The 11,238-nt window shown below is 36.3% G+C and overlaps 1 protein-coding gene across 1 annotated transcript in view; it reads right to left on the bottom strand.

Annotated features, from left to right (window-relative positions):
* Window positions 1–1,084: 1,084 nt before the first annotated feature.
* pld1a (phospholipase D1a) overlaps window positions 1,085–11,238 on the bottom strand; it is a 39,022-nt gene continuing 28,868 nt past the window's right edge. The window contains exons 20-26 of the mRNA XM_065276334.1: window positions 10,771–10,859; window positions 9,733–9,846; window positions 8,044–8,093; window positions 7,096–7,230; window positions 5,677–5,830; window positions 5,468–5,585; window positions 1,085–2,486 (exon numbers count right to left, since the gene is read on the bottom strand). Of these exons, the coding sequence (XP_065132406.1) occupies window positions 2,262–2,486; window positions 5,468–5,585; window positions 5,677–5,830; window positions 7,096–7,230; window positions 8,044–8,093; window positions 9,733–9,846; window positions 10,771–10,859 (885 nt within the window). The 3' untranslated portion in view covers window positions 1,085–2,261. The remainder of the gene's footprint in view (window positions 2,487–5,467; window positions 5,586–5,676; window positions 5,831–7,095; window positions 7,231–8,043; window positions 8,094–9,732; window positions 9,847–10,770; window positions 10,860–11,238) is intronic.

Here is an 11,238-nt window from a genome sequence, read left to right as displayed (position 1 = left end):
ATTTAGACAAAGAATATTGCATTACTGTTAATACAAAAGAATCCAACAGCAATATGTGTGTGATTTATTTGTTGTTTACTTGTTTTGTTTACAAAAATAATGAGCAGTGGAATGGAGTGATTATTAACATAAGGTCTCGCTATACTTATTTGCCTAAGCAAAGCTTCTCTACCTTAGCAGAAGACAATTTGCCTAATGAGCCATTGCATAATACCAAAGCACTACACTACACAGTAATTGAGACAGTGATCATGTTTTCAAATGACACGTGAGGTTAGTGAGACATTACAACTTTGCAATCAACCCAATAGGCTAACTTTAAATGCACTCAATATTTAAAGGAACAGTATGTAGGATTGTGGCCAAAACTGGTATTGCAATAACAAAACTTGTGGCTAAAACTGGTACTGCAATCACACAGCTGGTGGCCAATATACCAAACGACAACATAAACATCAGTTGAGGGCTGCAACTCCACTTTTAAAATGACAATATCCTGGCCGGACAGCTGTTGTGAGTGATATAAGTATATGAAATGAAAATGATTTCTTAATGTCTAGTGACATTTCAGAGCCATTTAATAATTAATTGATATAAATTTCTTACATACTGTTCCTTTAAATGTGTGTTGAGTAGGTGGGGATTCTTGGACCACTGACAATAAGCAGCAATTAAGATCTGAGATATAATCTATTAAAATCGTCCGGCTCTTCGTGTCAATATGATTCAATACCTTGAAACGGCACTCAAAGGATGTCATTAATGTCAGCCTCTCTAAAATATCAGATGCCTTTCCCAATGAGGCGCGTTTGGGGACGACCCAGTAACCCGATTTGCATTTAAATTGCTTCATAATGACTGTGTTTCAGACTTCCTGGTTTCTGCAGATTCTGGGCAGAGATCAGAAACAGGTTTTTTATAATCTAGTGTTTGGAAGCATAAAACTTATTTTAAAACCATGTCCCAGCCACTGGTGCTTATAAAGGGCAAGTTGTGAATAGATGTCAGTGTTAAAATTAAATGGGAGACATTAAAATGTTAAGGTTCACTATAACGGTACAATGAATAAATCACCCCGAGAAAATCATAAACAATACTGTTTTAAGTATTTATTTAGTGCAAACTGCTGTACAAATGCATTTAAAGAAACTTGATCAAAGACCTCTCGAAATCAGGGATAACTGCACCTTATCTGTCAAATTCAGAGACTAAACATGCCGGCTATGAAATGGTACTAGACATGTCTTCATGAAATATGGTCCAGATGATGTTTGTTGTCATTCAGATTAACAATTTTGAGTCGATGATACAATCTCACAAAACTGAGAAAAGAGATTCTGAGGACATGATGGATATGACGGATAATTGCATTGCTATTTTAATTGTCACTTTGTTGTTCGTTTACAGATGCAGTCCCTTTAATAGATTGCAAAAATTAAGAAAAGTATCAATGACTAAAACAAGCAGCTTAGAACCTTAATTAAATGCCCAAAAATGAGTAATTGCAGAAAATGGCTTATTTAATGATATTCAAATGACATGGCGAATGTGCAAGTATCAACAACCGCTCACTCAAGCCACATGTGTGAAAAGGAAACGGTAGGACTGGACGAGACACATCGCTGTTGGGTGTCGAGAGGCAAGAACTGCCCTTAGACACCCAGCACTTTAATTCACAGACCGATTGTCTGGTCTCCCCAGAGCACTGACACTTAGAAACAGACGGCAGGGCTGGACAGTAAAAGCCTCTGCAGATTCAGTCTAAGGAGAGCAGGTTCACAGATAGCAAACACATATCACTGTACTCAGCCTGTCATGAATGCTGTTGCACTGGGGACGCCGCACTATATAGTATATCTGACAGGACTTTCCACTTTTACCTTCTCTTTAAATGGTTCTGCTAGACTGCTACAAAACAGCCACCTCCAAGAATACAATCTCATCTTCTTTATGTACATTAAAATTAAATTATTTATTTAAAAGGCTCTTCTGATTTGACATCTTGAAGAGGAACTTACATTTATACATTACAGAAATGTGCTTGTAATCAATGTGCTTATAAAATATTATGTTGACTATATGTACATTTATAACATTGATAATAGATACAAAACAACACAAAGTCTCTTTCATGACTGACAAAGGACAGACGTATCCTTTGCTCCTTCTTTTCGGCCTGTGTGGAGCTTCATAACCAAAGATACCGGACTGGTATATTTGCATTCGTAGATTGTCTTTGCTGTGGTTCTCATTTGGCAGTATTAGGTCCAGATCTCAGTAGGTACCATAGCTTCTTTGGTGCCGACGGAGGGCATGAGGTTCTCCTCACAGAGGAACTCCAGTGGAAACTGGACCAGGAAGCCCCTGATTTTCTTCAGGAGCTCCTGAGCTTTAACGGGGTCCTCTTTGTCAAGACCAGATTTGGATTGAAAACTCAAAAGCTCTTGTTTGTTCCGCACCAGGCTGGAGGGCAGACAGTGGAAAACCTGCAACATCATCAAATCAGATGTCAAAGTGTCAAAACATATGTGACAAAACCAGTCATTTTTTTTGGAAATTTGAAACATGTGAAAACTGAATAAGCTTTCTGTTAAAGTATGGTTTGTTAGTATAGGACAATTTTTAGCAGAGATACAACTATTTAATTAACAATCTGAAATCTGGGGGAGGATACTTTTTATCAAAACAGTACAGATTTTGTTGGTTTCATATTGAGTCACAAAAGTGGAATTCAGCTAATGACAATGTATAGTCAGGACATTACCTTCATTATCCCCAAACTGCACCATCACTACATGTAAAAAGTCATTTTGAGCTAGTCAGGCCCCATTTCAACAGCCTTTTGAACACCTTCTCATTGGGTAGTCTTGTTAAATTGCTTATTTGAGAAATAACTTCCCATTATATGAAACACAACCGTTTACGGTTTGGTAAATGATGCTTAACATTGTCTTTTTTTGAGTATGCTATAGACCGGCCATTCCCGGTTCACTAGTGGACTACTGCAGGTGGTCCGTGTAAAGGCAAAATAAAATATAAAATAATATATATATTTTTAAGAAAATTTTTTAAGATTTTTAAGAATCTGTTGTACTGATGTGATGACCAGTTATAGTTTTAGTGCTAGTAAGCCTATTTAGAGGTGCAGAAAAATTCAGGACTTTGTGTAGACATATTTTATTATGAGGTGGTCCGCGAACATTCTTGATTACAAATAGTGGTCCGCACACACAAAAAGTTTGAAAACCCCTGCTAGACGGTTTCAGCAGTAACAACATAAACAAGCAGCATTCGTGGTCAACATGTAACCTCCGGTAAACTCCCCTAAGCATAAATGAAACAAAGTACTTTTAACTTATAGTTTATTTATATAACAAGCAAAATAAACAACACATTACCTAGGAAACCAAAACATTTGTTATTTTCGACGAGGTGTTTGTTCAAGAGTTCAGTTTAGCAACTAGTCAGACCATTAAAAAAAACTGAAACTGGAAGTAAAGTTCGGACCAGACGCATATCGCGTCACCGCACGTGCTTCCGATGAAACAGTCTATAGAATATGTATAAATATTAGGTCAAAAATGAAAAAGGCAACCGCTTTTTCAATAAGCTCATCAGTATATCACTGTTGGAAGTGATATATGTTGGAAGTGAAGATATCGATGTACACTACAGTCTTTAAAGAGAAAGGTCAACTGAATCTAATGAAGACAGAAAGAGATCTGGAAAGCACTGATAAACTAAACAAGAGAATTAGTATGTGGACGCCTTACATGTCCTGCACTGACGCTTCCAGTACAATAGGAGGAGACTAAGGGCTTATGGGAAAATTTGGATAAAAAAGCCACTTTCAAAGAAAGACAGACAGTGAGGTATAGACACATAACTGAAAAAGTGTTATGAATTGAGCTTTTGTGGCATCAGTAAGACTGTGAGAAGTGCCCAGTATGCACATGCAATGCAAATGCCACGGAAACGTACTCGGGAAATGTAACCCGAGTATCTTAACAAACTGACAGATAGAATGCCAAGGATCTGTAAAGCTGGAAATGGAGAATTTGTTTTTAAAGAAAAATTGCATTTGTTTACATTATTAATGTCCTTATTCTACATTGTGATCAGCTGAATCAGCAAAAAATGGAATATAAATTTGAAATACCAAAATACTCCAAACCTCCTCCCAGCAAAACCCTGTCCTCCTGTTATCCAACATAATGTCACTTTGTAACAGTGCATCATATAACAAATAATATACTATTTGTGCCTATAAAGGAGACAAATTAAACCTCCCCTCTGCATGTGTGTACTGTAAACTGCAAAAGATGATATTTTTGTCTTGTTTTCAGTAAAAGTATCTAAAATTCTTACATTAAGATGCTTTTTCTTGATGAGCAAAACGACCCAAGAAGATAAGTCTAGTTTTTAGACCAAAAATATCAAATTTAAGTACGTTTGTGCATAAAACAAGCAAAAAAAAAAATCGGGCAATGGGGTAAGCAAATTTTACTTGAATTTTTCTTGAATTTAGTGTTTAAGAAAAAATTTCAAGATTTTTTGCTTACGCCATTGGCAGATTTTTTTTGGCAGTGTACTGTGCAAAAGTCTTCGGCCACCATGCCAGAATTAGATTTATTGTTTTTGCAATGTTATAGTGATCATATATAATTGTTTCTCAGTCTCTTTAATAGAATACATCCAGAAAATACAGGAAATGTGAATATAGTATTAAAAACTGTATAAAAATGTAAACTGATGTGTCAAGTTTTTAGGGTAAACTCCCCTTCCACTTGAGGAATAGCAGGACACTGCAGGATCTCTTAAACCTTAATAAAATTAAATCCTTATTTCTCATTTTAAAGAAATTCGTCTTTTTACTTCATTCTGCTCAAAAACGCTCAAAATGTGTTAAGTGCCAAGAGAGGTCACACTAAACACTGACGATGCCTAAAGAAGACATTTAGTTCTGAAAATGTAATGTTTTATTTTTTTATACATATTTCCTGTATTTTCTGTTTGTATCTAAATAAAATAGATTGAAAAATAAATATGGATGGACATTAAAACTTCTTAAACAACAAGTCTGGTGATGGTGGCCTAAGACTTTTGCACAGAGCTGTACATATATGTGAAACGTTGTTTTGTTGTAGAGCTTGTGTGTGAGTAAAACTTGCTATTTACTGCAAATGTCAGTTCACAATGGCAGCTTAAAAGAATAAGCTTTGGTATCATTAATGCTCATTATGGCTGGCCTGCCGTGAGGCTGCTAAACAGCCAGCCGAGCATGAGATCTTCAGTGGTGATGGAGAGCAATAGCTGTTTGACGAGTGAATAAGCAACACCTCTAAATCATAATTCATATTCTCACTGTAATAGGAAGATTGAAAGTGGCCATCATTCATTTTTAATACATGCCCTTGAGGAGACAACATAGGAGCTAATCTAGAATGATAAAGTGAATTGCACGCACCTTCTCATAGATGGTGGCGTTCCGACCTGAGGTGGTCATCCACACATCTTTGTAGAACCGGTCACTGATGGGGTCATTCACATCAATGGTTGGATCGGTAAAGGCACCTAGAATGGTCCTGGATTATAAAAGGAAAACAAAACAGGTTTAGCTAGAATTGTGTGAGGGGTTAACATCACTAGGACTGTTTGCTTTCCATGGGAGCTTACTTAAAGCACTCCAGTCTGAGCTGCAGAGCAAACTTCCCAGCCTGGTACTCTTGTCCATCCATCACTGATGGCACCGTTTCGGAGTCCTCAAAAATCACAGCAACCTCACTGTCCCTTTTACCTAGCATGCTGCGATCATTGATGTTGGCAGAGCCTGGAAGTTAGAGAAACAAAAGAGAAGAGATTAAACAATGACAGATAATAGTCAAACAGTATAAGGTATCAGTGATGGTTGAAAAGGGGTAGTTCACAAAGAAGTCAATTCTGTCATCACTTATACAGTTTCAGAAGAAATGCAGATGTTTAAAAAAAAAAACTTATGAAATGAACAGTGTTAGCAATGCAAAGGTTGTCGGTTCAAAATCCAGTGAACACAGTGTATTCAAATGTATCGTACTGTATAAGTAGCTTCGAGGAGTCTGTGTCTGCCAAATGCATATTTGTAAATGTATAAAAGGAGTTAGTGATAACAGAATAGCAAAGCTTCTTTTTATATATATATATTTTTTTTAATAAATTGTAAATCTCTTAATTTTTAGATACACAAGTTCAATTTACGGGTGAATTGTGTGTGTGCACTGTGCATGATAGTGGGTTTCCTATAAAAGAATGCTAAAAGTACAAATAATATTTACTAAAAACTAAAAACATTTTATATCATTCAATGAAATCTGTTCAATCCAAATGATTGAATCCTGAGGCATTTAATTCAATAGCTCACGAATCTTCCACCTACAGGATCAGAGATAACTCAATTGCAGTATGAGGCTAAACGCCCATATCTGCTGTCTCCTGATCTATGGCTTTTTATCTGATATCTTGTATCGTCTTCAGTAATATACAGCTTTATCCGAAATGACAACCTGTGTATCTTTAATGACTTTCTTCTTTCTGTCCTTGCACACGTGTTGTATTTAATCTTTTTATAGATACAGGGTTGTAAAGCACAGATATGAGGACAGGGTTTGGAGCTGCAGAGCAATGGTTAATATTACACATCTGGCAGTGCGCTCATGTGTAAAATGTGTATACTGTATATAGGACAATAATTTCACAGCTCATAAAACCACATCTTTAGAAAATAAAGGTCTGTTGAGATCACAGCATACTGTAAGTACTGTTTGGAGGGGGCAAAGCAGTAATCTAGTCTTAAATCAATTTTTTTATCTATGCGTATTTATTCTCTAATGCTCAATTATAAAAAGCACATTTTTCTTTAGTGAACAATAAACCTGTGTCCTTCAAAAATAGATGTCCTTCAGACATCAATGTTATACTACAGTTCTCCACAAGGGGGCATATAAGCCACCAGGTGTATGAAAAATGAAGTTTATCTCGGACATAAAATAAAAGCAGGTGTGCAATGTGACCAAATCCATTAACTGTTATTGCCAATCTATTCTGAGATTGCTAACTCACCAATAATGACTGTGTTGTCGTCAGCGATAAGCAACTTGCTATGAACGTAGATGAGTTCAGAAACAAGTCTGCCTTCCAGCTCAGCATGAGTTCTCAGACTACAAAATGAGATGTAATTCATCCACTGGTTATCCACTGTAGGGAAATAAAGAGGGAAAGAGGGTTAAACGCTGACCATGCAAACACACCCCTAATGAAAAATGGTATCAAGTGCAATTTAGATCGTTCCGAAGGAGAGAAAATTACTAAAAGAAAGGCGCACATGAATTATTTGAGCCAGATTTTAAATGCGAGCAGGCACAAAACTTGGTTATAAATATCACTTAAATTAATATTTACATTTTAATGTCCTAATTTCTGTTTTTTCTTAATAAACCTATATGTTAAGTAAGGAATAGGCCTGAGTAGTTTAGTTATCAGGGTTGCAAACTCCTCCTACACTTTCAATCTGCCTCAACCATTGAATATAATATGTGTGAGATTTATATAAGAAAATATAGCATAGCCACAGATCTATTCTGCTCATATGATTGTCTTTCTGTGATGATGGAGATTAACTGTTTTCTGATTTGTACTGGTCGAATTTATAAATGCTCAGGATAGTTCACCCAAAAATAAAAATTATGTCATCATTTACTCTCATGTTACAAACCTGTATACATTTCTTTGTTCGGATGAACGTGAAGGAAGATATTTTGAGCAAATAAGCAAAAAAGAATACTATGGAAGTCAATGGGGAATTAATACAGGTTTTCAATTTTGGGTGAATTATCCCTTTATAGTCGCCATGAAAATAAAATATAACTATAATTTCTTTTGGAATATTGTGGTTTTTTTTTTTTACAAGTGACTTATCTGAGCTTCATTTAAAAAAAAAATTCATGTGGAATTCGGAATATATACACCAGCACCAGTGTCGTATTAACACAGATAAAGACAGAGACTTACTTTCTTTCTTCAGTTGGGAGATTATGGAGTGCTCTCCCCTGTTCATGGTCCTAAAAATCAAAACATGCAGACCATGACTTAAGGTTTGATATTTTAAACATTACAATACCTTAAAAGGAAAACGCCGACGTCTTTCAATATTTTACTATGTTCTTACTTCAAATTATACATACCTCTAATACGAACCATCTTTTTTTTTTCAATGCATGCACTTATTCTTTGTCCAGTGCATTGTGAATGTGTTAGCATTTAGCCTAGCCCCATTTATTCCTTAGGATCCAAACAGGGATGAATTTAGAAGCCACCAAACATCTCCATGTTTACCCTTTTTAAAGACTGTTACATGAGTAACACGAGTAAGTATGGTGGCACAAAATGAAAAGTGGCAATTTTTTAAGCGGATAAAAAATTTGAACTATATTGTATGGCGGAAGAGCACTTAGTTGGAAGCACTTCGACCTCGGGTGCAGTAATATTGACAGAAGATTGAGCGAGAGGGAGAGTGGTCAGGAGTGATACTGTGCGCCGAGGTCCAAGTATTTGGTGGCTTTTAAATTCATCCCTGTTTGGATCCTAAGGAATGAATGGGGCTAGGCTAAATGCTAACACATTCATGACGTGCTGTGCAAAGATTAAGTGCACGCATTGAAAAAAGATAGGCATGTATTAATTCATCCAAATTGATGTAAGAACATAGTAAAATATTGAAAAATCTCCTTTAACATAATGATACTCCATTTGTATTCCCATCCTACAACACTTGCCAAAGCCATTCAAATGACATTATTCTGTTGTTAGTATGAAAGCAATCGAAAGCAACCTTACAAAGTGGTTAAATAGACTGTGCATCACACATATGTTGAAAAACTTCAGAAAGGAAAAATTTAAGGGAAAAATAAAAAACCCTCAATAAATAAATAAACAAACAAACTCTTTAAACACATTTTTTTCATGTTTAATGCAACATGAAGGTGATTTTTCCCCTTTCGTTTTCCAGACGAGTGAAACAAGAATGTAACACTTTGCTGTGACTCTTAACTTGTGTGTGTAATGGAATGAATTTGTAAGACGGGAATAAAGGAGCACTGTCTAACACAGTCACGATCCTCAAATTGGTGACATTTAATTTTGTTTTTAAATTCGCTCTTTTAACCAAATGATATGTAAAGAGTGATATTGGAAGGTTATGGTAGAGACGTGTGATAGATCAGGTTTGTCTTGTACTACTACTACATCAGGGCTAATGATGTATAGTGTTGTGCCAAACTCATTAAATCTTAATCAGAAGGGTAGAAAAATGTTCCAGAGTTCACTAGAGAGGAAAAAATGAACTGCTGCATCACTAACTACTGCTGTGAACTTGTGAATGACATGGCAAAATTAAATGCTTATCCCACATTTGGTTCGATATTACAAACATTACTTTTTTTAATACACACGGTCTGAATTTTTCATCAGTGACTCTATTAGATGTTAGAAAGAAATATTACTGATTCATTATTTTGCTAACAGAGCAAAGGCCACACGGACAGGATGTTAACTAATAAAATGATATGCATTACATGTCACGTAAACATAGGTCAAGTAAATAATGATGAATGTAATGCAAAGTCCTGACCAGAGAGATCAATAAAACCTACCCACCCTGCAAAATGTCCAATAAAAACACCCAGGCAGCAAGATTCGTACCTGTAGTTGAAATGCATGACAGCCTGGAGTGCACTTCCTCCGCCTGTAGTGATGTCTCCCTCAAAACCCGGCACCAGAGGAGTAACCACATACACACGAAACTTTTTATTTTCTCTGTGAAAAGCAAACATCAGTTTTTAAAGAAAAGTAAGAAAACCAGATTAAAATTTTGAGTAAACTATCCATTTAAATGAAATTCCTGTGGCACCAATAGCAAAACATCCTTTCAAACCCATTTCTCTTTAGCAACATCTTCCAAAGCTTGATCCATTTGCTCTCTCCAAAATTATAAAGTCATTACGAATGACTTCTGTCCCAGAGAGCTCTCTAAGCATATAGACTATAGATCAACGCTGCTATAACACAAACAACAGTGCAGTAAGTACTGAGAGTAATGCTTGGAAAAACTAAATGAAGAGTGGCACGTTTAGGTGTGGAGCGGATCCATATCTGGCTCACATCGGTGCAGTGGCAGGTGCTAGATCCTCATTAGCCGTCAATGTGCGTTAAAGACAGGCCTGTCTCTGCAGCTGAGCCAGCATGCATGACAGAAGGAGGCTTGTTTCTCATGTGAATCCAATACTTTGCAGGGAAATGCAGTTTCCAGGACTCCATTAGCATGGGAGGGTGGTGGTTTACTGTTTATCTTGCATATGCTTAATTGAAGATGGCAAGCAACACAAATATGCCTGATATATGGACATAGGGAGAGAATGTGTGATGTACTGTATGTGTGCAGAGAGCTGTCCTTATTAAAGTTACTTACTTGGATAAAACATGACCAAAGGAGTATGAAGCAACGTGAGGGGCTAGATGATAAGAGAAATGTACTGCAAATGGGGTGACTCAATTGGACTGTATATATAGACATTAGTGATATGAGTGAATGAGTGATCTCTACCAAAAACATTCAAAATCCACTTGGCTCACAAATCTGAGTAAGCATGCCAGTTTAAATGGGCAGATGTATCCATGCCTGCACATCTCCAGTGAAATAAAGATCAATCAATGTTACTGCATTAAGGTTATTGCACTTACTTGTGAGCTCTGATGATCCTCTCAATAATGGCATCGCCAATCCTGTTGTAAACAAGTTTGTTATCTGCACAGCTGATGAAAAACTGGTTCTGAAAGAAAATACAACATTGAAACACAGGAACAAATTAGTTTAGTTCACTGTTTCTCAAATTTTTTCATGCCATTCCCCACTTTGGAGGTAGGGAAGGGTTCGGAGCCCCAGCTGTCTCCAGTCGCCCCGCTACAAAATGGTAATCAAGTAGGCTTTAGGTTTAACTGTTGAAATGTATTTAATCACATCATATTGTAAAACATAACAGCATTAAACACTTTTAATAGAGAAAGTAAACATGCAAATGTATTATTACTTTGCATGAAATAAGACTATGTTCAAAAGTAAATGCAAATTTTTGGTTAATTTGGTCCACTGGCTATCTTGGTTTTCTTTGCTGGTGCCGAATATCCAGTTTTTTTCATTCTGTGTCACAA

This window comes from Paramisgurnus dabryanus, chromosome 6, assembly GCF_030506205.2.
Source record: "Paramisgurnus dabryanus chromosome 6, PD_genome_1.1, whole genome shotgun sequence".
In the NCBI taxonomy this organism is placed as follows: domain Eukaryota; kingdom Metazoa; phylum Chordata; class Actinopteri; order Cypriniformes; family Cobitidae; genus Paramisgurnus; species Paramisgurnus dabryanus.
This window is presented reverse-complemented; position numbering and strand designations above follow the sequence as displayed.